The 27,439-nt window shown below is 46.2% G+C and overlaps 1 protein-coding gene across 1 annotated transcript in view; it reads left to right on the top strand.

Moving 5' to 3' along the window:
- The window catches only part of AGBL4 (AGBL carboxypeptidase 4), a 1,493,965-nt gene that overhangs the window by 1,315,235 nt on the left and 151,291 nt on the right, over positions 1-27,439 (top strand). The window contains exons 7-8 of the mRNA XM_053576008.1: positions 13,658-13,747; positions 22,704-22,818. Of these exons, the coding sequence (XP_053431983.1) occupies positions 13,658-13,747; positions 22,704-22,818 (205 nt within the window). The remainder of the gene's footprint in view (positions 1-13,657; positions 13,748-22,703; positions 22,819-27,439) is intronic.

Raw genomic sequence — 27,439 nt, 5'->3', positions numbered from 1 at the left:
TTCTACTATAGATGATGAAACCAAGACCCAGGGAGCAGAGGGCCTGGTTCAAGCTCACACCAGACCAATGGCTTTCTTCAACTGTGACTGAATATCAGAATAAAAGCTTGCTTAAGCCCCTCCCCAGGACATTAAATCAGAATCTTGGTGGGGGAAGCCCACAGGGGCTGGTCTGGGTGTCAGTATATTTACAAAGGTCCTCAAGTGGGTCTAATAGGCAGTCAGGGTTAAGAATCAGAAAATAAAATGTGCGTGTTACTTGCCAATATAACTAGCCTCACATACTCAGAGAAAAGCGTCTAGTGACTGTCCATGGGAGACTGTTTCTGAGGGGAACATGGGCTTTCATTGAGGAGGACTCCAAAACAAGCCTGGCCCTCTGCAGCCCCGGAGTACTGGGTATTTCTTTCATTCAACACTTATGTGATATTTACTATGGGCTGGCACTGTTCTAAGTGCTTTAAAAATACTAACTCATTTAACACTTCACAGCATCACTGTGAGACAGACTGCTATGATCCCCATTTTACAAAGAAACGTATTCATAATTTATGTATATATGACTTAATATAAATAATAATAATAATAAAGAGGTAAAGTAACTTGCCCAAGGTCACTCATCCAGAGGGTGACGCAGTCCCTGCTCTGCTGCTTGAGTCCCTATTTGTAGCCTTATACTAAATCTCCCCTCGGATTGTCAGCTGACACCGTGGCACCTGACAGCACCTTCAGAACCCCAGGTCCCCCTGAAGGAGAGGGTCTTTGGGAAGGTGGAAGGTGGGACTGAAGGCTTCAGAAATTCGTCATATAGGAGGCTGCCTTTGTGAAGTACTGTGATTTCCTGCCTTCCTTGACCCAGGCTCTGGGGAAACCACAGCTCAGCAACTGAGCTCAGCTTCACAGCTTCAAGTCCAGGTCTGTCCAGCTCCATTGCTGCGCACCCCAGGGATAGGTGAGGCAGAATTTGTACAGAGTCCATGTTTATCCTAGGAGCTTTGTTTTAGGAGAACACAATGGTGCTATAGAAATGCCCTCTGGAAACATGTTCTTATAAATTAAGGTTTTATAATTTGTTTTATTCGAGAAAGACTCCATTTAATCCAAGTCATGAAGCCATTAAGAGAGTGAGGATCTATAATTTCCTAACTCAGGTTAACAGAGGCTTATTTCCTTAGCCAGCTGCAGAAAAAAATCAGTTATGGAAATAAATGCGAGTTGTGTGCCCTTCGCTTGTACCCCCCAACTGCAGAAGCTCGCCCCTCCCTCACAGAGACCTGGGTGAACCAAAAGGCCCGGCTCTTCCAGGCGACTGCCTGGCCAGTGGGTTATTGACAACCTACGTGGTTGGACAGTAAAGCTTCTTTCACTGAGAACTTGTCCAATCCATTGTTCAAGTAGGACAGACAGAGCTTGTCGTGGTCTGTCGTGGTCTCTGTCATGTTCTGTTGAGTTCATGCTGTCAGCCCAGTGGTGATGCTGTGACCCAGAACTTAGGGCACAGGATGGAGAGGTGGTCCCAGAACCCATCACATACATTTTTCTGACCTCACATGTAGAAATTCAGTTCACCATGAGACCTTGGTCAAGTCACTTTCCCTCTAGGAGTCTTGGCTATAACATGAGAGATTAATTAGACCACATTCAGCTTTAATTGTCACTGTTCCGTGACCACTGCATGATAACAGACAGCACCCTTAACTCCTCTAATCTTTATAGTGGTGGAATCTTCCTTGCTGAAACAAATAGAAATTGCTATGGGGAGAGTTGGTGTTAAGTGTAACTGATTGCTTATCAATCCACTTACAGTGGTGCATGTTTTAAAATCCATTTTGAGGACTGCTACTTGCCAGGTGGCCTCCCAGGCAGATTTCATATCATTTCGGCATGGTCTTTTTGTCTCAGCCACATTGATGCAGCTGCTCTGACACACCTATTTTGATATGGGGACGTTTTGACACAGCTGAGAAAACAAACCATTACACCTTCAGCTTTAAAAAAAAAAAAATTACCAAATAAAATGCTAAAGAGACATTTCAGGCTAGCTGCTCTCAGCCCAGAACTCCCCATCCCTGATCTCCACTTCTAGCAAGGGGGCTTGGGGAAGGGAGGAAGGGCAGAGGTGGGCTCTGGGTCAAGGCTGGGGCTGGTGGGGGCAGGGGTAGTAAGGAACGGGTGGAAGTGAAGGACAGTGAAGATCAGACATGCGGCGGGTGTGGGGTTCTGTCTCACACAGTACCTGGTAATTTTCAAAAGTAATTTTACATTGAGATGCAGCCATTTTAAAACTGTTACATCAAAACAGCCGTGTCAAAATGCCCTTTTCCATCTCAGACAAAGGAAATGAATGCTAGGAAGAGATGAGCAAGACAGGGCTTCTGGCCCCTCAAAGCTCCAAGTCACCGGAGGGGAAAGGCGGGGCAGAAAGAGAAGCAAATTGCTATTATGCTGCTGGGCAACTGCTGTAATGGCAGAAGGGGCTGAGAGGGAACAGAGCAGAGAGTGACTCACTGCCCCAGGGTGGGGAAGGCTGGGGGTGGAGGAGTGACTGGGGACTCAAGAAATACACACTGAATAGCAAACTAATAATAGCAAACTGGTTAACCGAGGATTTACCATGTGACAAGCGCTGCTTTATTTTAACTCCTCACAACTACCCAACAGGATGAGTTTCCCATTTCACAGATGCGGAGACTGAGGCTGCCAGAGCTTGAGTGGCTTTCCCAACACCCCACAGCTGGAGAGTGAGTGGCAGAGGCAGAATTTGAAATAGGCACAGCCATATCTGAGGTCGCGCTTGTGTCTCCAGCACCCCCTCCTCCTACCACACTCTGTGGCCTCTCTGAGTGAATGGAGCCCCGGGGTGAGGGAGCAAGAACATGGGTTTAATATTATGCAGACTTGGGTCTACTCTGTTCTCAACATTTACCAGCTCTGAGACCTTGGACATCTTGCTGATCCCAACTACCTCTCCTGTCTTACTTCTTTGGTCCTCATCCTGCCCAGCACATGTCACTCAATACCCATTGGCTGCAGTCAGCGTGTGTGTATATGGCAGGCATTGTTTTAGACTTGAGTCCACAGCAGTTAATAAGACAGACTTCCCCCTGCTATGGAAGAGATGGTCTTACAGAGTCAGCTCCGGGGATGCAAGAGTGTCCTCCGGACAGAGGTCCCAGGAAACTAGAAAGGTGTGGGAGGTGTGAGGAGGTGCGAGGAGCCGCTGGGAGTGGTGAGAGTGGGAGGCAGGCAGGGGACAAGCAGGCCCAGAAGAGCAGCCTGGTCACCTTCCAGAGCACAGGCTCCACTACAGGACTGGAAGGGCAGTGAGCTCAGTCAGCCCAAGAATGAACCACAGGGGACAGGACAGAAGCAGCCGGCGGCTACTGTAGGTGTGCAGGCAACAGTGAAGGGGCAGTGGCCACAGAATATCTCCCTGTTGGGCACCAGAGAGCTTCAGAAACCGCAGAGTCGTGGGCATGTGTGAGTCTGGTTATGACTGTTACTCTCACTCCCACTATCACTGGCCCTTCCTCCCTTCTTTGGCTGTTGCTGGTCTCTGGTCTCTGGTCTGTTTAACCACCTCAAGGGCAAGGTGGTTGATTCTTTTTCTCAGAATTCAGAATATTTCACCATCCCTGGCTCCTCCAGAGATGTTGTGTTGAGAGAAAAAAAAATTACACACGTTAATAGAAATACTTTTCCTTCATTAAATGAAATCTCCAAAGCCCAGTGGCATTTTTGGTGCTTATATAAAGATGCCAGTGGGGATTTGAGATTGAAAGTGGTATTTTTATACAACTCAATGAAGATCTCAATAGGAAAGAAAGAACACTCTTCAAATCTAAATTCCTCAAAACGGATCTGCTCAGGGCCGGCCTCACATTACTCCCAACCCAATCAGGAAACTTTTCCTGAGCTCTTGGAACACACACACACACACACACACACACACACACACACACACACACACACACATCTTGGTTCTCTGCTTGGGGAAAATGTATTAATAGTATCTTTCCAAGGCTGCAAACCATTTAACCTGAATTTCTGTTTGCACCTCAACTTTGATAACTTTGTAGAAAACTCAGGTATGTGTAGGAATTCGAATCACTCGAAAGTATGCAAAGAATATCTCTTTTCATCTAGTGTAGCTGAGGAATAAACTTTTCCCCTTGGAGGTGTCAGAAGAAAGATTGATCTCCAGAGCTAGAAAGGGTTCAAATTCCAACTCTGACTTTTGCAAGCTGGGTGGCCTAGAGCACTGTACGTAGCCCCACAATACAGCTCTCACCGGGCCTAGTGACACTTGGATGGTAAGGCAGATAAAGTACCTGGCTGCAGTAAATGCTCAAAGCCACCTCTCACCTGAACGTTGTGTGCTAACCCATTAGAATCAGCAATTTCATAGCCATCATTCTGGGTCATTACTGATACATAACAACCTCCCTCACTCTCAAATTTACTGACTTAAAATGACAATCGTCATGCATTTTCCAGAGAATCTGCGACCTGACCGCCTGTTTCTGCTCCATGGTGTCTGGGTCTTCAGTTGGCATCACTCCAACAGCTTATTCTATAGATGGAAAAACAGATCAGAGAGGGGATGCGGAAGGGGAATGCTGGTCACGAAGCATTTCAGGAACATCTTTTCTGAACACCTCCACTGGGCCAGGTCCTGGGAGAGGGGACAAAGCTGTAAGGCTTTGCGTTAGTAAGACCCTCATGTGGAATAAAACCACTGGAGGTGCTGAATTTCTGTTCGCTGATGACTGGTTGCTCCGCCACTGGAGTGACAATCAAGTTTTGGAGTCTGGTGAATCTGGTCCTTACCCACCTTTACCTGGTCCCCCTCAACAGTGAGACGGGGATTCTCACCTCTCCTGCAGGGCAGGCGGGGGCTGTGCCCAGCAGCTAGCAGGTGCTCAACAAATGGCATCTATTAGAGGCAGGATTTAGTTCCCTGCTCTGCTCCCCAGCATTGCCAGGAAAGCAGGAGAGGGCTCTTACTGTGACTAACAGGCATGCTGAACTTTTGCCTTTCACTGTGGAAAAATCCATTACTGAGAAGTCATTTGTCAAAGCCAACTGTTTAGCTGCTTTAATTTACATATTTATCAAGTTTGATTAGAATGTATTGTCTTGGACTTTCATCCTAGCTTTCACCTCTCCTCCCCCTCTTTTCTTGGGGAAACTGTTTTTGTTGTCCTTGTTGCAAAAGGGCACTTGATAATTCAATTTGCATTTGTTAATGAGCCTGGAACTGAACCTGGTGAGGAATTTCTAGAGTCTGGGAGTGGTGGACGCAAAAGGCCTAGCACAGCTGGTGGAAATCTCCACACTCAATTCTATCTAGCCAGAGATATTCCTTCAACCATAGGGCAGCAAACACTATTCCGTAAGGATTTATTGAGCACATCCTGTGTGCTGGGCGGAAATACGCAGTGTGCAAAAGAGAGGCCAAGTTGTTGCTATCCAGTGACCTCAGTTTCTGCATCAGTAAAATCAGGCATTTGTACCAGGGCACCTCTAAGCGTCTATAAGGTGCCATTTTGAACACATAACTATGCATTAGGTCATGTACAGAACTGGTCATTATCTCATTTAATTCTTACAAGATCCCTCTGAGTTTGATGCTGTTATATCCTCATTTTGCAGATGAGGAAATGAGAGATCCCAGAGCTCAAGGTCACACGTACATGTGGCAGGTCTTAGACCGAATTCCCCCTCTGTCTGATTCTAGAATTCAAGTTCATAACCTCCAGCCTTGATCTTTCTCCTCCACTAGTCTTTGAGCTCCTAGATGATAGGGACAGTCTCATTTTTCTCCGTGTCCTCGGACCAGCCCCAAGTTTGTGTGTCAGTGTTAGAGAGTCCATTGTCTTCCGTTGTCTTCAGCATTCTTGTGTTCAGCACTCGGGCTTCTAGTCTGTGCTTGTGTTGTCCTCAAGGCCAGTGTAGCCAAGGCTGTGTGCGCTGCTCAGGTCTCCCTTCAGAACCAAGTCCCCCGCTCACAACTGAGTCCCGCCCGCCCTGGGACTTGGACTCAGCCTTGACCAACCCTGTGGGTGCCCATATCCACTATCCTGTTAATGCAGGACACAGCTCTTGCCTGTCAAACAACTAGGAAGAGACCTCCTGGCCCAGTGCTCCCCATTGGATGGATTAAGGTCCCTGTTGAGTCTGTCCATGTCCTGCTTAACTCGTATCTCTTACAAGTTCCGAAGATCAATCCCAGGAAAGCTCCTGTGTGGGAATCTCAGTCTCTGAATCTGTTTTTCAGGGACCTGGAGTCCAGAAGGTGTTCTCAGGGGTTTGTAGGGTGATGGGATCTGCCGGGAGCACCCTCTTGCCATGAGCCCACCTCCGGAAGGCTGCTTAGGTGCTCCCAGGTCTAGAGTGTCAGCCCTGCTGCAGGAAGGGGAATTTAGAAAGTGCTGGAGTCGGGAGGCGCCTGTGGCTCAGTGAGTAGGGTGCTGGCCCCATATGCCAAGGGTGGCGGGTTCAAACCCAGCCCTGGCCAAACTGCAACAAAAAAATAGCCGGGCGTTGTGGCGGGCGCCTGTAGTCCCAGCTGCTCGGGAGGCTGAGGCAAGAGAATCGCGTAAGCCCAAGAGTTAGAGGTTGGTGTGAGCCGTGTGACGCCATGGCACTCTACCCGAGGGCAGTACAGTGAGACTCTGTCTCTACAAAAAAAAAAAGAAAGTGCTGGAGTCCGGGGGCAGCCTGTCTGAGCAGGGGAGTCAGTGCTGCTCCCATCAGAGCCAACTCCTCAGCTCGCCCAATATGTCTCAGGCCTCTCTCAGCAGTTTTTGGCTCTTCTTCAGTTCTCTGGCAAGCATCCACTGGGTTCTTCAAGAACACCAGCCTTCCTGGACGTCGCCCCAGGCAGCCCAGTGCAGTGAGAGGAGGCTGCTTGTACACTGGAGCTCTGTGCCCTGGAATCCCTTTGCCTCAGCTACTCTTTACCTGTGGCCTGGGGCAGGCCGTTTGTCCTCCCTGGTCCTTTGCCCTTCATCTTTACAGTGACCTCACAGGCTCTGCAGTTCCCAGGGCCTCTGTGCTTCACCTATAAGTCGGAGATCTAAGAGCAGTTTTACCACATCTGAAGTCTAAGACATATTAAGAACACTGATGTGAGGTGCACCCCAAAGGCTCTGTCCTCAAATCCTGACGGTCCAGAATCCTGACTTCCTTTCTGGTCAGGAGCATTCTTTGTCACACATATACTCTTGACATTGCTAATTCCCGTTTTCTTCTTCCAGCTCATGGAGGGCAGAACATTCAATCGTTAACCCTAATCCCTGATGGGAGATCTGCACATAGGTGAGGGGCGGGAGGCAGGGGCGTAAGGAGTCAGGGAACTGAAAATAAACTTTGCCAACACCGCTGATTTCTCAAGATGGCCCAAAGGCTCAAGAGCAGATGCTCAGCGTGAGGCAGAACACGTTTGACTGTGGCTTCTGGTCCTGCCTGACTAAGGCAGCAAATGATTTATGACCCACTGAGGGGTCCAAACAGCGAACTGTGAGTTCAGAGGAGGGTGAGGGCAATGGGGTCTGGAGGTATCTGGAGAGGCTTTTCCAAGAAGCTGGGCAAAGGGAAGTTAGGCAACACTAGTCTGGAAAACTGAAGTTTTGCTTCAGAAGCTCATGACAAAGGGAGAAGGGTGTTACTGGCATCTAGTGGGGACGGCAAGAGATGCTGCTGAACATCCTCCCTGCACAGCTCAGCGCCCCCTGACAGTTATCCAGCTCAGGATGCTCACAGCAGCACCGAGGCTGAGGAACCCCAGTCTTGTGGCTGGTCACTCCATGAACGGTGCCTGCTGTTATAGGTGAAGCCACGTGGCAGGGATAAAATGTCTCTTGCTTAAGACTTGTCTCGTGAGCTGGAGATTATTATTCTCATTTTATAAGCGTGGATAACTCATCTGTGGGACCAGATTATGTGCCCCAGTATAGCTTTCAGGATAATCAGCAGGCTTCCCATCTGACCCCTCAGGGCAGAGAAGCACAGGGAGCAGTGTCCGGCCGGGTCTCCCTCATCCAGCTCCTCCCTCCCATAGGATTCACCCTCTAGTCAGCATGGCTGAGCTGGCTCTGCACATCTTGAATTTCATCAAGTCACATCTCTACTCAAATGCATTCATGGCTTCTCTTCATGCCTCCTAAATCTGCACTTTCTCATACATTAAGACAAGGAGGTCTGAACCTTGGCCAGATCCTTATCATTAGATTTATTCCCCTTTATTGTCCATATCTGCAACAGAGTAGAATCCACACATTGCCGATGAATCAGATAAAACACAACTTTAACACCAGGATCAGGCTAATGCAAGTCCTAGACGAATATTTATTTCCTCCTTTCCATCTTAGAGGAGGTCCATCTGAAGCAGGTCTCAGAGGCTGGGAAGGAGAAAGGGGGACAGATGAGGTGGGGCCAGCATTCCAGGCAGAGAAGAGAGCGCACGCCCACAGAGAACGTATCCTGTTTGGGTGCCCCGTGTTAGCTGAGGTCAAGCCCGTGGAAGGGGCTGGAGAGAGGAGCAGCCACCAGCTACCAGAGCCTGGGATCCAGTAGAGGAGACAGGACCTGATCTGAGGACAATGGGAGCTGCTGAAGGGTCAGCCGCAGAGAAGTGCTGTGTTCCCGTTTGAAAAGACCACTTTGGTGTCTGGGTGGAGAATGGACTGGCTGCGGGGTGCTGGACTGGCAGGGAGACCAGTGCCAAGGCTGTCCTATCCTGAGCAGGTCCTGAAACAGACACCAACCAACTGTGCTGTTACTGCGACCAGAGGTTCTCATCTCTCCAGCTTAGCAATAGTGTGGATAAGGCCCTGGAGTATTGGAGAAAAGACTGCAAATGGTCTGGTTTAGAAACCAGCAGAAGGGCATTTTCTTTCTTTTTTTTTTGAGACAGAGTCTCACTGTGTCACCCTAACAGATCATGGTGTCACAGATCACAGCAACTTCCAAGTCTTGGGCTTAAGAGATTCTCTTGCTTCAGCTTCCCAAATAGCTGGGACTACAGGCGCCCACCACAATGCCCAGCTATTTTTTGGTTGCAGTTGTTCCTTGTTTAGCTGGCCCGGGCCGGGTTCGAACCCGCCAGCCTCGGTGTATGTGACTTGTGCCATGACCACTATGCTATGGGTACCGAGCCAGAAGGGTATTTTCTTGGCTTTATGATGCCTTTAAGGTACTTCTGGGCGATCTCTGTCCTCCAAAGGGGCAGCTAGCACTGTTTGGGACCTCTTGGCATCTTTCTAGTACCTCCACCAGCCACAGATCCACAAATAACTGGCCAAAGGGACCAAGGCTTTCTCTCCATCTTGGCACCAAGATTATGGCTTTGTTCCTTATTGAAGGTCACCTTATCTATTGAAGGTCACCATCAATAGATAAAGATACAATGGCACTTAAGTTCTGCGTGTCAACTGGGGGAAATATCGTTATCTCCGGGGAGCTATTAGTTATCTATCGCTGCCTAACAAATGACTCTAGAATTTAGCATCTCAAAACAACTAACATTGATTACTTCTCTGTTTCTGGATCAGAAGTGTCCGTACAGCTTAGCTAGGTGGTTCTGGCTTAGGGTTTCTCATGAAGCTGTGGTAGGTTGTCAACCAGGGCTGCAGTTATCTGGGACTCGAGGGTCCCCTCCAAGCACACTCATGTGGCTTTGGAAGACCTTTGTCCCTCTTTGCTGCTGTCTGGATACATCAGTAAGTACCTCATCGTGTGGGCCTTTCCACAGGCTATCTACGGGTCTTCATGAAAGGGCAATTTGTTTCCCCAAGAGTGACTAATTCAAGAAAGAGAGAACACACGCTCAAAAAGAAGCTGCAGGCTAATCTCAGGAGCTTCTGCCTAGCCTCAGAAGTGACACAGCCTCACTTTGATAGTATTCCTTTTGTTAAAATCAAATCCAAAGGAGAGTTAACCTTCACCTCTCAAAGGGAGGACATTAACAAGAATTTGCGAACATTTTATTTGTTTTTAATTTAAGAGATGAGGTCTCTGTTGTCCAGGCTAGAGTGCAGTGCTGAGATCATAAGTCCTGGGCTCACGCAGTTCTCCTGCCTCAGCCTCCTGAGTACCTGGGACTATAGGTGTGCATCACCACGCCTGGCTATTTTTTTTTTTTTTGCAGTTTCTGGCAGGGACTGGGTTTGAACCTGCCACCGCCGGCATATGGGACCGGCACCCTACCCCTTTGAACCACAGGTGCTGTCCACGCCTGTCTATTTTTTTCTTTTCTTTTTTTATAGAGACCTAGTCTTTTTTAAAATACATGTGAATGTGTGTTAAAAACCACCACAGGGACCCTATTTAATCTCTAAGAGCCAATATGACACGGCAGTAAACAGCATACATTTGAGATTCATAAAGGCCTAGGTTTAATCCTGACACCCACATTTGCTACTTGTGCAAGTTTAAGCAAGTCACTTAACCTTTCTAGATCTCAGTTTCCTAATCTGTACAAGAAAGCTAAGAATAGCAAGATGCTTCATTGGGTTGCTGTGAGAATGAAGTAATATCATGCATATAAAGTTCCTGGCACAGCGTAAGTACTCAATAAATATTACTTGGTTGCTATCATAACAGAATAATATTATTGCCCTTCTCCACAAAAGATGGCACACCCAGCACCGAGGTTGGGAACAGTTTCTGCAGTCAGACGGGACTCTGGCTCTGCCAGTAGTTAGCTGTAAGAACCAGGGAAAGTCACTTGATCTCTTTTTGACTTGCTTTTCTATAAAATAAAAATAATAATAGTTATCACCTGCTCACCTAAGAAGCGTTCAATAAATATTTTATGAATAAGGAAATAATGACAAAGATGTGTGTGGAAGTCTATGCAAAGCCCATTTGACTTCAAACACCTTCTGTTTCACTGGGGAGCCCGGTATGGTGGCCCCCATTCCTTTTTGAGTGTCCCCTTGTACCCCTGAGGGTGTCGCCAGCATGAGCGCTCCAGTTTTCCCATCCCTTCTAGGTTACTCTCGGCCTCATTGTTTGCATTCTGTTCCACCCCGGCTTTGTTCAAACATACTTTCTTCTTCATCTCTGCTGCCTCCACCAAGCATATGTTTAATTGCCTTTGCACGGAGTCTGGGGATTTGGTGACAGGAAGGGGTGGGGGTGGTTCCATGTCACACCACCTCAGAGCTGCTACATTACCTTAAATTGATTTTGCAAATGAAAGCTAAAAGCTAAGCAAAGGCGACCCATCCATTTTGCCTAAAGATGATTATAATGCTCTTTTATGGCCTCCTAAATGACAAAGCAATTTGTTACCTGCCTGCATCAACATTTGCTTATATTAGCACCCGAGATGCTTGATTTTTATTAGCCCCACGTTATTTTATGAAGACGCAGGGGCTCAGTAAAATTAGTGTGCAAATAGAATGCCCATTTTGCATTTCCCTGTGGTCAGCAGAAATGCTGAATGCAATTGAGTTGATACTGGGTCAGGGGAGACATCCATAAAGTTAGCCTTCACCGAGGGCCTCAGCAATGCCATTTATCATTTCTGGACTTCTGGGATAGATGGGGTCAATGTTAGTGCTTTTTAAAAGGATTTGGTGATGTGGGGTTTTTTTTGTTGTTGTTTAAGTGAAAAAGCTATTTAAATCCTAAGACAATAGTTCAGCTTTCCTCACAATAAGAAATGAAATCAAACTCTCTTGTGTTTGGAAATGCAGCATTTATGGGATCCGATATTGCTGTTAGTGGCTCCAGTGAAAAGGGCGCTGGCTTGGTGTCAGGGCTCGACTCTGCCCCTGCTTGCTGGGTGACCTTGGGGGTGTCTCTCCCTTCTGTGAACTTCAGTTCCTTCACCTATGAATGGTGTCCACCTCACAGAGGCATGATAACAATCCAAAAAGGTAATATGTGTGTACATTTCCTTTATAAACTGTGATCTATACAGGTATTTTTACTTACTAATTCAACAATTGCTGAGCACCTATTAGATGTAGAATCCTGAGAAAGACGTTCAAGACACACCCGTAGAAGTCACAGAGCTGATATTCAGTCCAGGAGGCATTCAAGGGCCTAACTCCTCTTTTGAACGATAAACCTCAGGGCACATGAGCCTTCTTTCTCTCTCCCTTTGTTGCTAAAGGTTCCTAGCACAGACCCGAGCACAGGATCAGTTCTCAAGTATATATTTTGTTTCTTTTAATTTCTTTCCTCTTTTCAGGGGAAGCAGTGACCCCTGACCCCATCTGGTCACCCCAATGGATCAAGCACATCCCATGCCCCCACACCTTTATAGCCAGGTTTAATAGAACTAATATTTTTTTTACTTTCGTGTCTAACATCAGTGCATCAACCTTTGAGATGGTAAACTACATTCAAAATGACCTGTCTTCAGCATTTTAGAAAGAGAAAGTTTGTCAATTATTTCTTCACCCTCTCCCACCAGATTATTCTCTAACATAGATGAAATCCTTCAATCCAACTTCTCTCCGCATTTTCCCCTGAATCTCCTTCAAGTCATTGTTCTTTTCTGTGTCAATCAGTCTTTCTTCTGCCCATGGCCGAGTACCCTTCTCTGCCCCTTCTTTCTGGGAACTTCACTCTAGGCTACTGCTTTTGTCTAATCATATCTCTGCACATTTTTTCGTGAGGTCATGAAGAGTCACCCTATGCATGCACATTACAGGGTCCAGCAAAGACTCCAGAAGACTCCTGTATAGATTTCTGGAGCTTTTTTTCCAGGAAAAAAAAAAAAAAGTCCTCTCTGGAACTTACAGTTTCTGCACAACTACCACCGGCTGAACTTGAATCTCAGTGAGACTTCCATGCTTTGCTGAGGAAGCCAGGGCAATTGCAGGGCATACCACAGGTGTTTTCCTTCTCTCCAGGCTTATCTCGCTCCCCTTCTTCTCCAGTGTCTGAAAATATTAAGCATCATTTTATATATTTTATCCAATTTTCTAGTTCTTTATGGTAAAAGAGAAATCTTTTTTTACCTTGTTACTTCATCAAGACCAGACATTGTGTTCTAATCTCAGCCCCTACCACCACCTATCAGCTGTGTGACCTTGAACAAATTATAACCTCTCTGAGCCTCAGTTTCCGCCTCTATAAAAAGAGCATTAACAGCATGCTGCCATAGGAGTTATATATATGCATATAATGTGCCCAACACAAAAAGAACTAATTAAATTAAAGCTGCTGCTATTACTAATATAAATAGCTACCTTATTTGCTCTATCATTTACTGAATGTTTCCTGTAGACTATGCAGTGTGTAAGCTTATTTAATCATCACAACAATCTTATGAAGTGGATATTATTATCTTCATTTATAAAATAGAAAATTGAGAGTTAGAAAGGACGCACAACTTGCTTAGGGTCACAGATGATCTGGGGTCCAACTTCACTCCTATGGCTTCCTTAGATTATTGTAAATATTACATATTAATATAATACGATCAGTTGTACCAAAGAAAGAGAATGTAGTCTTTTAATATTGGGTAACCAGGGACCTAATTTAATGATTCAGCAATACCTGGGCCTTAAACAGTTTAACAGATGAAGGTAAAGTATCCAACCCATTCCCCGTAGGGATCCCTCCCACATACCAACCCCTAGTCTCAGCTTTCTTTGCCCTCGTTAGCAACTTTCTCCATTTTATCTTACAGAAAATCTCCGGGAAGGGGCAGAGCAGAAGGTGGTATTCATCACAGGACGAGTCCACCCAGGGGAGACACCTTCTTCATTTGTGTGCCAAGGTGAGTTGCAGGATCTCATGGGTGTCCTGCGCCTACATATCCATGTGTGCACGCTGGTGGTCACATGCAGAGTTATAATCTCAGGAATGTACCTCACTTCTTTTAAGGGTTACACCTGACCTCCATTGGGTTTTATTTCAATAAATGTATATTGACTTCATGTCTATATGAATGAATGGGTGAATGGATGGATACATTAATACGTAGGTCAGAATGAAGCTCCCAGTGCTGTGCGGAGGCTGAGCCGAGCAGTGTCATCTACACTCCCTAGTTTTACTTGTCTCCAGTGGTTTAAAACAGCAAGCAAACTGCTCCGGGTGAACATGTATGTCATTAGAAAGGCTGTGAAATGGGAGGTCAGGACTGAAAATTATCTGCTCACTCATTCATTCAATCATTCACTTCACAAACAACTTTTGAAATACCACAAGCAAGGAGGTATGTTTGGCATCAGGCAACCAGAGGTAAATAGGGATAATTTCTCTGCTCTTTATAATTGTATTTTTATTATTAAGTGTTTAATCATACAAAATGTATATTTAATTAGTCAGTTATAGTCAGCAATATAAATATATTTATACATAAGATATAAATAATTACATAAAGAATGCCCAGGTACCTACCAGGTGAAGAAGCAGAGTATTACCTGTTAGAAGGGTCTCTGTCCTTCCTACCTCCTCCCACACCCAACGCCATCAGCTTGATTTTTGTATTTGCCATTTTTTATCCTTCTTAATAGTTTTACTATGTATATAAGCATCCCCAAACAATGTATTTTGTAGTTTTTCATGTTTTTGAACTTTATGAAAATGGGACCATTTTGTACGCCATGAGACTTGCCTCTCAGCCAATATCCATGCTGGTGAGTGTAGTTGTCGTTCCCTTGTTTTTCACCACTGGACTGTATTCCTTATCTGTCTGTGGCTTAACTTACTTATCTGATTTCCTGATGACGGATAATTAAGTTGCTTGTAGTACTTTTCCTTTCAAATAATGCTGCTACAAACATTCTTATACATGTTGCCACGTGCGCATGTGCAAATACCTTCCTAAGAACGATATTGCTGCATCGTGGGGATATGTGTGTCTTCACCTTTACTAGGCATTTCCAAATTTCTCTCCAAAACAGACAACTATACACTGACAACAGCAAGGTATAAATAAGCATTCCTACTGTCCCACACTGCTGCCAAAAATTTTTCATTTTTACTTATCTGCTGGCTGTATTACATGTAAAATGTATGATATCATGTATGTACCAAGCACTCTTCCAAGTACATACTTTAATTCATTAATTTTTATTAATTTGATATATTTAATTATATTAGTTTTCTGTGTCATGGGAATTAAGATTAACTGTATTTTACATATGAGCATAGTGAAGTTTGGAGAGGTTAAGTAATGAATCTCATCTTAATCCCAAAGTGATTAATCCCATGAGGTCAAAGGGGTATGAATAAGGCCAAGGAGGTCACAGAACTTGAGAGGGGCCCCAAGCTGCTGGGGAAGTACCTGGGGATTTGGAATCAGGCAGTCCTGAGGTCCAAGATTGGCTGCACCACTTTCTAGCAGTGGGACTTCAGTTTCCTCATATGTAAATCAGGATAACAGTACTCACTAGCCAATAAGCCTGTTCTGGAGCTGGCGTGAGATGAATGGAAAAACACACCCAGCTCTGTGCCTGGCACACAGCAGGCACTCAACAGATGTCACCTTGTTCTCCACGGGGATGTGAGAAGATGAAGCAGGTAACCTGCTTTGTAAACTATCACTCACTATGCAAATAAATATGAGTTTTGTTTTCAGAGTCCATATTCTTGAAATGCTGGGATTAGGCCCAGTTGCCTCCCTGTTCTTTCCAATGAGGAGACAGTTTCAGGGAGGGGAAGCGACCTGCCCAAAGCCAAGCTGCTTGTGAGAGGCATGGCTGGGGCTCAGTCACCACAGCTGACCCCTTCGCACCCTCACCCGGCCTTCTTCCTCCCCAGCACTATCATTGCAGTAACCTCTCCCAGTCCCTCCTGGGTTTACCATCCACTTTACTTGTAGCCATCTGTCAGTTACTAAACTTGGCAGCAGATCTGTTTCCCCAGCTGATTGGATGGAACTGCTTTGTCCTTGTTTGTAAAAGACAGTAGCCTTACCATCAACACCTTCACCTCTGGGAGCCTAACCCCCGTGTCATCTCCCCTGTGGGCAGTAAACCTGGGGCAGGGCCAGCATCCCACTTTACAGATGAGGACTAAGTCACAGAGAAGGCCCATGGAGCTCAGATACTCTATTAACTCTGTTTTCTAAAAAAGGATCTTTAGATGATGCTGATTTAATATATTCAGTACCGTCCTGTAGGTTTTCAATAAGTGTGTCCTTCTTGACAAGGCCTTTCAACCTGCCCACTGGATTCTCAAGGTAAACTTCAAACTGCTTGGTATGACACTCACAGTCACCCATGATCAGCAGGTTCTCCAGCCTTAGCCTCTGTACATCTCAGCCCCCCACAGCTTCATCACTGAATGGGTGGTCTTCTCTTTAGAGCTGGGCCTTCCCACTGGCTGCTCCCTCTGCCTAGGAGGCCCTGCACCCATCTCCCAAAGCTCGTTTCAAGGGTCCCCACTGTGAGCCTCCCTGGCCCAGGCCCTGATGCCCCCTTCTTTGTGCCTGTATTGTGGGGCTAAAGATGGCCATCGTCTTTATTGAAAATGGTCATCTCTATTGCCATTGTTTTGTTAGAGCAGGTGTCCTCAAACTGTGGCCCGTGGGCCACATGAAGCAGTGTGAATTATATTTGTTCCCGTTTTGTTTTGTACTTCAAAATAAGATATGTGCAGTATGCATAGGAATTTGTTCGTAGTTTTTTCTTTTAAACATAGTCTGGCCTTCCAACGGTCTGAGGGACAATGAATTGGCCCACTGTTGAAAAAGTTTGAGGAAGCCTGTGTTAAGTATATTTGATTTATACTTGTTTTTTTCCCTTAAACCATGAGCTATGAAAGGTCTAGGGCCAGGTCCCTAACCATCATTTTCCACTTCTGTTAAATGGGGTTACCTTGTTCATCTTATGGGGCTGTTGTATGGAACAAATGCTGTGCTGAGTTTAGGAAGAGAGCCTCAAGGTCACACAGCCAGGAGGTAGCAGACAGACACTTTGGATCTGGTTCCAGTCAACTCCCAAGCCTTACATGCACCCTAGTCCCACTGAGGAATAGGAACTTCTAGAAGGCTAAGCTTTTTACCTGGAAGAAGGCAGAGTTGTGATCACCCCACAATCTGTGCATTTCATAGATGAGAATGTGGTACTCAGGGAAGACTCACCCAAAGTCACATAGCTAATCTGTGGTAGCTGATTCCTCCTCTTTCCCTGCCAAGGTATCTGTCCTTGACACACACAATTCATCCTCCCCTGAGGCAGCACAAGACAGGCATCGTTACTCCACTTTCTCTTTAAGGGACTGAGTCATAGTCCTAGCTGGGGGTCTCACGGTCACAGAGGCCAGGTCACAGTCCCACAGGTTGAAGCTGGGGGGTACTTCCCAGTCATACCCTCAGCGTGGTCCCCAGCCCACCTTGTTCTGAGGATGGCAGGCAGGTCTGAGGCCTGCAAGGCTGAAACCTCTTCCCCATTAACTGCCTCAGGGACTTTGAGCACAGAGCCGGCATGTGAGTCCTGGTTGTGCCCATCCGGCTGGGACCATGGTTCTCACCACCAGGCTGTTAATGCACCTGCGGCCAGTAACAGAGTGATGTGCTGTGGCTATGGAGCTCTGGAAGAGTTGGCAGGACGGGTGCCAGGGATTGGGCTTCCTCAAGACTCTGCTTTCTGGGGAACAGCTGATTGTAGGTCACCCCTCTGCTGCCTCAACCCCCACTCATGACCTCTGTGAGACCAAACTATCCTCATCCTCCAGCTGCTCCGTGAGAGGTGGGAGGAGCTCCTGTGTGGCCCTGGGGCAGGCTGGGTGGGAGCCCTGTCTCTGGAGCTGCGCTGCCCGAGATGCATCCCAGCTTCTCCACGTGTGGCGGGGTGACCTTGGGAATGTCGCATAACCTCTCTGTGCCTCAATTCCTATATCTCAAAAGGTTATTGTGAAGACTAAGGGGGTTTATATCCATGAAACATTTAGGACGGTGTCTGTAATACCGGAAGTGTCAGTAGCAGGAGGAGGAGTTGGCAGTAACAGAGCACAGTGCAGGTGCCACGCTGTGGTGAGGCCCTTCACACATGGTTCCTCTGATCTTCACTGTGAACCCACACCCAGGTGTTGGGCTCCTGCGCCGTGCACCCTCATTCTTCCCTGCCACCTTCCTGAGGGAGCTGCGGCCCAGCCCTGCTCACCTGAGGGCTCATCCCACAAGTGAGAATCTCGGCAAGACCCAGACCTAGACCTTAGCCTCTGACTCATGGGTGAGTAAATCTTTCTCACTGGAGCTTCCTGGAGCTGCTGTGACAATTCTCAGTGAAAAGTTACGTCTGCAGTGCAGTTTGTCCTCTTCAGACCCTTTCTTTGAATTAACCCAACACTTAGGGCATGCCACTGGGGGAGGCACACCATGCGCAGGAGGGCACAGGGGTAGTGGGCAGAGCTGGAGCTTTGCAGTTGGACAGGCCCAAGTTGGGTCCTCCTTCCAGACATTCAGAGCCTGTTTCCGCAGCTGCCAAGTGGAGACAGCCATGTCTTCCTTCAAGGGGCTGCTGTGAGGAGTCAATGGCTGGAGCAGTGCCAGGCGCGGGCAAGTGCCTGGGGGGGTGCATGCATTTCCTCCCCCTCCACTTCCTGCTCCCACAAAACAACCCTGAGGAGTGAACTCCCTGGAATAGCCAGCTGTTTGCTCCCACAGTCTAGGCCCTGGTGGACACCAGGCGTGTAGCAGCAGGGCTCAGGCTGTCTCTGCCCTTCATTCATGTGAGGCCTTAGCCTCCTGGTTCCTCAGTTTCCTCATCAGTTAAAAAAGGGAGAAGAATAATTACTCATGCATTATAGTGAAGATCCAAATGAGTTGATAGAAGCAAAGTATCTGGATCAGTGCCTGTGGCTCAAGCGGCTAAGGCGCCAGCCACATACACCTGAGCTGGCGGTTCAAAACCAGCCCAGGCCTGCCAAACAACAATGACGGATGCAACCAAAAAATAGCCAGGTGTTGTGGCAGGCACCTGTAGTCCCAGCTACTTGAGAGGCGGAGGCAGGAGAATTGCTTGAGCCCAGGAGTTGGAGGTTGCTGTGAGCTATGATGTCATAGCACCCTACCCAGGGTGACAGCTTGAGACTCTGTCTCAAAAAAAACAAACAAACAACAACAAAAAAAAAAACAATAGAAGCAAAGTATCTGTCACATAGGAAGTGTATTCATACATTTTTTAATTTATTTTTCTTTCTAGAAACCAACCTTGCTGACTTTATCTCTTGTTATTAAATCTCAGCCCTTACCAACTATGTCTCCTTTTTTTTTGTTATGCATTATTTATTTATTTATTTATTTTGTAGAGACAGAGTTTCGCTTTATTACCCTCGGTAGAGTGCCATGGCGTCACACAGCTCACAGCAACCTCCAACTCCTGGGCTTAGGCGATTCTCCTACCTCAGCCTCCCGAGTAGCTGGGACTACAGGCACCCGCCACAATGCCCAGCTATTTTTTTGTTGCAGTTCGGCCAGGGCCGGGTTTGAACCCGCCACCCTCGGTATATGGGGCCGGCGCCCTGCTCACTGAGCCACCGGCGCCGCCCCATTAAGCATTGTTTTAATCATTGCTTTTCCTTGGGGCAAGGGGAAGGAAGAAGTATTGACAAACGATTGGAAGAGGTGAACAAGTACTTTCTGGTCCAGCTGAAAAAACCTGTCCATTTTCCAGGACCCCTCCCCAACCCTAGGCCCCCTGGGTTCTCACAGCTCTGAGCTGCTCCCATCAGAGGTTTTGCTGGTCCGTGGGGAGTTGCTTTCTTACCATGCATGGTAAGGAAGAACCACCTTGTGCATCTTGGTTCTTGAGGAAGAACCACCTTGTGCATCTTGGAAGGCCCAGCATTTGGTGTGCCAAGGACTGTTTGCAGAATGAGTGATTATCAACTTAATTAATCTCACACTTTGTTAAGGTTGCATGAATTCTTGGGACTGATCCATCAATAGGCATTTATCAAGCACCTATCATGTGCTCAGCCTTAAATCAAACATTCTGGGAGGAAAAACAAATGAAGACGACTAAGACTATGAGGCTCCGTTGTGGTTTGCCCACCTAGGTTCACTCTGGCCGGCCGGAGGTTGGCACAGGGCAGCGATCTCGGCCGCTCAGCTTTAACTTCAAATCCTCCACCATTTGTCCTTCCTCTCCTCAGGCTTCTCTAGCTTCCAGGCTGCCATCTTGCTTTCTTCCACCTTCCTGATGAAAAGAAAGGACCTGGCAAATTGTTTACAGAAAAGACAAAGAGATCTCAAGGGGGTGATGGTGTCTCTCAGCAGGAGGGAGATTCTTCTCCCCACTTGACAGATGAGGATTCTTCTACTTGGGGGGAGAGAGAAAACAGATGTAATCAGATAAAGTCAAGGTGGGAATGCATCCTTGCAAATTATTAAGTTTTTTTCTCCTAATTTGAAAAATGAGAGTAGACCCAGGGCTTTCTACAGGTCACCCAATAACTGAGCCACAACTAGAACTCAGATTTACTTTTAATTTGTGGGCGTCTCCAATTCAGTCTCCTTATCCACAAATTCCATTGCTAGTAAATGTCACGGAGCAGGGCTTCTCCTTTCAAAGTTAATCCTGTTTTCACTACCCCTTGCCTTTCAACCTTTGGTCTGAGTGAGTTCACGGAAGTGTGCCACAGTCTTTAGGAGCCATGTCAGGCAGCTAAAACACAGATATTGAATCTAGTGACACAGCCATCTTCCAGAATGGGTGTTATTGTCTCTGTATCAAAAACAGAAATCCTGTCAGGGAAAGCTCATAAGTAACTTCTCCAGCTAACATTCAGTTAAGACCTGGATGCAGGTCCCAAGCTTCTCTGCTCCCTAGGCCCATGTGATGACTTGTCCCATGGCCAAGCATAGCCATTTCCACTCCCATCTAACTTTTGCCCATATTCTTCCTTACATTCCTCTGCACTTACCATCCTGCCTCACCACCAAAAAAAAAAAAAAAAAAAAGATCTTCTCCCAGTTTCCTGATTAGTGGGAATGACTCCCACTGAATCTTATCTGACCTCAAGCCAAGTGATGGGTCTAAAACCTTCTCTCTCCTCGCCCCACATCCACCCTGGGAGAGGGAGCACCGGGCATCTGCAGCCTCTGGTCTGACTTTGTTTTCTTTCATTCACTTATTAGCTGCCTAATTGGCAGCCCAATTAATCTGCTCATCTGTGAAGGAGGATGGATCACAATGAGCTACTCCATTTCCAGAAGCCATTCTCCAAGGCTGCGTGGCCAGGCCCTGAGCATAGGCTGGCTCCTTGATGGAGGGCCTCCCTGGGAGCTAGGGTCAATTACTGGACAGATTAAGCAATTATTAGCCCCTAACAAGGGCGTCTGGCATCATTACCCTGCCTGTTTATTGGCAAACTGTGGCTTTACTATGAGGACCAACAAATAAATTAGGGCATCTGCTCCACTGCCGCATCAACTGAGAAATAAATGATGTCCAACTGGCTTTCGACTGCTGATGGGTTCTCGGCCCCGGCCTAATGAAAAGCCTGACATGTCCCTCACTGGCCACAGCAGCAATGGAACACGCTCAGAAGCAAGTCACCATTCCAAGAGCAAGGTGCCTGCCGGTAACTCTGGACTGTTCTTAGTTAACCTGCCATCTTCCTCCACCCATCTGTCAGAACCCCACTTTCTGTTGGGGTCCAAATCAAAAGCTTCCTTCTTGACACATTTCTTGCTCTCTCCATAAGTAAAGTGGTTCCATGTCTGCATTTTGGGAATGTTTTGCATTCTCCTGTCACTTTCTGTCATTATGGTAATTTTATAGAGTGCCAGAGCACCATTTTGCCCATTTGTTTTTTTCTTTTCAGTTCTCTGATGAAGAAATAAAAATGTAGAGAAGAGAAAGGGAGAAACAAGGACTCGGAGCTGTTTATTTTCTTACCACCACCACTCAGCCCCAGTTGATAGATGCAAGCCATCTCCAGAAGGATATCAAGGAGGGAGTGATAGGGTCACATCCTTCTGCTGTGACAAAGAGGACACATCACACGGGTGGTGCCTGTCGTCAGGGCCACGTATGATGGAAAGAGACAGGCAGAGGGATAGAGAGGAGGGACAGATTTGCTCAACTCAAGGGAGGACCTTGGGACTGCCTAGCAGTGGGAAGAAGGTTACAGAGAATTCAACTTTTCTAAATTGGGCGATTAGGGGTCAGGGTGGTTTTGGTGCCAGTGAGAAGCAGGAAGAGCAGTCAGCCTGGGAGTCCTGGGACAGAAGACCCTCAAAATGGGGAAAGAAGCAAAAAAGAAACTTCCTCTCCTCAAGGGACTTGGTCAAATCCCTTCTCCTCTCCACTTCTTAGTAACAACGTAAGGCCTCAGATCCCTAAGATCCTTGACACTATGATCATCAGGCCTGATGTCAGTGCTCCATTAACAATGTGTCTGTTAGAGACCATCTCTAAGAATAGCCTAAATTTGCTCACTCTTCCATCTGTCTGTCGGAACCTGGTGGACCGTCTGAGGCACAGCTCCAATGCCATCTTCCTTGGAAGCCCTTCCAGTTCTCTATAGCAGGAAATGCTCTCTCCCTCCTGCCCATGGGCTTCCATGTTATGTCCCAAACTGCCTGTCTCTTGGAAACAGAGGTGTGTTTGTAAAATTCACCGGGTAACACCTAGACCACAGCCACACATCCACAGAGGCCAATAACAACACATGTCAGAATCACCCACTGAACTCTTACTGTTTTCTAAGCTGAGAAAAGTGTTCTTGATCCTTCTTGGGACCCTTTGAGGTTCAACTGGATGTCTCTCTTTCCCTAGGGATCATTGACTTCCTTGTGAGCCAGCACCCCATTGCCCGAGTCCTGCGGGAGCACCTGGTCTTCAAGATCGCACCTATGCTCAACCCTGATGGCGTCTACCTGGGGAATTACAGGTGAGAGACTGGGGAGAATGCTGAGAAGCATGGAGACATAGGATGGTGGTACAGAAGCAAGAAGAAATATGGGATGTATTGTTGAGGAGGAATTTGGAAGCTACCTGTGAATTCATTAGAGGAAGTTTCACCCTGGTTCTTGAGACGTGGTTAATGAGCCTTGACAGTTTCATGAGTAGCCACCTGAGGACACTGGCTGGGGTTTTCCGGATGACTCGCCGGACCAGGAATCAGGAGGCCTGGTATCGGTTTTGGCACCTACTTTCTGTGTAAATCTTGGAGAATTCACTTTCCTTCTTTGATACTCAGTATCTCTTGCATAATAGAAAGAATAATTACTTACCTGGCAGGGCACTTGTAAGCATCAAAAGAAATGGTGGGAGGAGTGTGCTTCGGAGAATATTGCTTGGTGGTTGGACTGAGTACTGTTTTGTTGCTGTGTTTCTTCTTAGAGATCATAAATAGTGAAATCCCAGGTCATCTGAACAGCATTTCTCTTCGGTGTGGATACACCAGTTGGCCCCACACTCAGTCTTAAACTACCTAAACTACCTTTTTCCCATATTAGCACCATAATTTATAGGTTAAAATTCCCCCATCAGAAGATTAGCTGCCAAAGTAACACTGAATCTTTACCTAACACAGATAAATAATGTTATTGTCCTTATTTCACAGTTAACGTAAATGACTTGCCCAAAGTTGCACAACCAATAAATCATGGATTCTCTAACTTCACCATCCAAATTATGTAGCTTTAGAGCTAAGTAGGCCTGCAACTTTCAAGATAATACCCACAGCTCCCTAGCTTTTCATGCAAGGCTCTGTGCAACCTGGTGCCTATCTGTCCACCATTCTGCCTCACGTCTCGGCGTCCCCTCCTAGAACTGCTGCTTTAGCTGCTCTTAGCAAAGCCTAGTTCCCCAGACATGTCCGGTTGGTTCATACAGGCTGTGCTCTGTCCAAGGCTTCCTCATCCCTTCTTCATCTCAACAGCTCAGCTCATGTCCCTTCTTCTGGAAGACATCCTCCAAACTCCCCCCCAGACCAACCCTTCCCTTCTCTGAGCTCCCACAGACCTAGTCATTGAACATGTCTCATCTCATGCACAGCCCCCACTAGATTTAGAGCCACTGGAGGGCAGGACTGAGCCTTAATGCTCTTTTGGTCCTTGGTGTCTAGCAGCAGGGACAGCACATAGTAGATGCTGGAAAAGTACTTGATGAATATGAAAGAATGAGAACCATGACTTTCCTGATGATGAAACTAAAACCCAGAGATGAGATGGCCCTTGCCCAAGGTCAGTGGCCAAATTCAGACCAGAACCATATCTCTTGATACCTGGGCAGGCTCATCTATCTACACAGTGTTAGTTTACCACTTTTCAAGAGTGTGGCAATTGGGTCCAGAGGGACTTCTTGGTACCCCTGGGTATGAGTTCAAGAAAGTCCACGGGATACATGAAGCCTTCATTACAGATGGTTTTGCTTCCACATTGCTGAAGAGATGATTCATTAGCATTTGCAGGTTTTATGGCTTGTTTAGACCTGAGAGCAAAGCCTTTCCACCTTTTCTAGACAGAATGCACTGTTAGTTGATATGGGTGGAGGAAAAACCATTTGATTTACATTAACATTTCTGTTTAATTACAAGAGCAGCAGTGGTCAGAGAGGTCAATATGGCTACTCAACACACTTATTCATGTTATCATCAATTTTATGCAGATTTTATGATTTGAGGACTGCCAGATAAAAGAGCTCCAAGGTTCAGAAATGGTTTCATACCAAAATTTCAGTTCTCAACATTCTCCTGGTAAGAATATGTGATTCTCATTATGAGAGCTGGAGAACATCTCTAACTGCAGGTATTAATCCTATTGCTAAAACGGCCCTGAGTGCAACAAAGAGCTTATCAATCACGAGAATTCATTACTCAAGCTTTGGAGAATATTAAAGTAATAATAAAGATTCAGAATTGAGAGCTTCAAGGTGCCTTAGAAGTCCTCTAGGCCAACCCATCCCAGAGCCATACTACTCTCCACAGCAATATTTCCACATTTTGGCATGCTTGCCAACGTTGATATCGGAATTTTGCTCTTCAGTAGGTCCTTGGTCTTGGGGATTCAAAGAATGAATCCATGGACCACAGATCAGATAGGATTTTTATTAGAAGTTAGAAAGGAATACAGAAGAAGTAAAAAGCACCAGAGCTTCTGGAAGGGGGAAAGAACTGAACTGAGGAGTTTCTACTGGGCTCTTTATCTAGGGGTATTAGGTCTACATCTTTTCAAAGTTAATGAGGGCATTAACAAATGAATGAATGTAGTTCCTCCACCTTTAGGGCAAGGTTATCAGGTCCTTTACAGTGTTTTGTTTTTTTTTTTTAAGTCAAATACATATAGATCATGAATACATTTATGCATATGTGGGGTTCAATGTGTTGATTTTTTTTATATACAATCTGATGTGGTTAGATCAAACCAATCAACATAGTTGTCACCTCATTTACTTGATTATTGTTTTAAGACATTCATGTTCTACACTTGACAGATTTGACTTGTACCTTTGTCATATGCTCCTTAGGTGTGGTCCTGCCTTTTATCCTCCCTCTATCAAACCTCCCCTCTCCCCTCCCTTCCCACTCCATTTCTCTCCTTCATCCTGGGCTATAGTTGTGTTCTATCTTTCATAAGAAAGTGTGAGTAAATATAAGTAGGTTTCATAGAAGTACTGAGTACATTGGATACTTTACAGTTTTTGTCTCTGAGATGGGATTAGGATATGTGCTCTTACTCAAGGTGGAACCACCCAAAAATACCATCTCAGGCTGCTTTATTCATGATCTTACCAGAGCCCAGAGGGTGTGTCCTGAAAAAGGCAGTCTGCTTGTGCCTGAAATGGGGGTCTGACCTCTGAGCTCACCTGGGCCTAGATGATGGAGGGTTCCCTGTCTAGCCCTGAGTGGTGGAATCCTGTATCAACGTGTTATGGGTGAGAAAATAATTCAGAATTCAGATAAGTTCAGGAAACATAGAGTTAAGTAAACTTAAACATGTCCTTTTGCAATAAGAACTTTCAGAATCTTCAATATACTAATAAACATAGAGAATTTCAAGAGGGGACTATAGTATTCAATATTTCCCAAAGGTAAGTGAGCAGAGGTCCACACCACCCCTGACCCATGTTAGGATTTATAAAACACATTTTTAGGCCATGCCACTTCAAGAATTCTGCTTGCTGGTCCAATGGCCTGTCAAACATGCACGCACTGATCTCATTTGATCCTTACAACAATTCCATGAAGGAAGGACTTGGGTAAGATTTTTCCAATTGCAAATAATAAAAATCGACTCAAACTAGCTTGCGTATAGGAACAAAGATGGCAGGGGGCTGGAGGGAGGAATGAAGCTGGAAAGGAAGGCAGCAAGGCAGGGAAGGGGTGAGGGGAGAAGGAAGGAGAAGAGGAGGGAAAGGGGCCAGGCACAGAATGAGCCCTTGATAGGTATTTTCTGAATGAATGAATGAATGAACTAGACAGCAGCATGCAGTGATGGTGCTATGGCACAAACCTTCAATGCCCAGCATTGAGTAACTATGGCCAGATGCACTCAGCTGTGACCATGATTATATCCATTTAAGCAAAGCCCATAGGGTGCAGCCAGGACTCTCCATACGACATTGCCTTTGCTTTAAAGCTGTCAGTAGGTGCAGAGAACTGGGTGTCTAACTTTGCTCACTCTCCTGAGCATTCTTTTTTGTCCTTGGACAGCACAGTCTTCTCCCCTGGCCTCAGTTTTCCTCTTACCCTCTTGGAAGAGGAAAATTAAGTGAAAGGCACCTTCTATCACTTAATAGGAGCACTGGGGAGAGGCTCTGTCAAGAATGGGATGGCTCCAACATGAATGAACCTTGACAATGTTATGCCAGGTGAATTAAGCCAGGCCCCAAAAGACAAATATTGTATGATTCCATAGATCAAATTCATAGAGACGGAAAAGGAGAATGGTGGTTATCAGGGGTGGAAGGATGGAAAGAATGGGGAATTATTGTCTGATGGTCACAATGCTTCAATTTTACAACACGAAAAGAGTTTTGGAGATGGATGGTGGTGATGATAGCGAACATCATGAATGTACTTAGTGCCATTGGCCTAGACACTTAAAAATAGTTAAGATGGCAAATTTTGTTGTGTATATTTTATGACATATATTTTTTTTAAAAAAACGAACAGTATGGCCACTGACTGCAATGTGAACATTTTCAGAGAGCTCAGGGGGTATGTAGGATGGGACCTTGGGGTCTTGAAGGATGGATATTGTAATGTCAGGTGTTACAGATCCAAGGAACTCCAACTCCTAGTTGGAGGGTCATTGAGATGGGGAGTAAAACGTTCTATTCGTCTAGAATTAATTCTCAATGTCTCGCGGAAAGCATGGCTGCAAACGCATATCGCAGCATTCGCATACTCTCTCTTCCACTCCTCCTCCCCATCACTTTGCAGAGAAGATACCCCCCACCCGCGGCTGAACCCCACTTTGTTTCCTGAGTGTGTGCAATGCACAAGTCGCCTTGCATTTGCAAAACAGACTTTCCATCTTCATGTGACAGCGCAAAACTCTGTGTTG

The sequence above is a fragment of the Nycticebus coucang genome, chromosome 22 (assembly GCF_027406575.1).
Source record: "Nycticebus coucang isolate mNycCou1 chromosome 22, mNycCou1.pri, whole genome shotgun sequence".
NCBI lineage: Eukaryota > Metazoa > Chordata > Mammalia > Primates > Lorisidae > Nycticebus > Nycticebus coucang.
The sequence above is the reverse complement of the archived record's forward strand: the minus strand, read 5'-3'. Positions and strand labels throughout refer to the sequence as shown.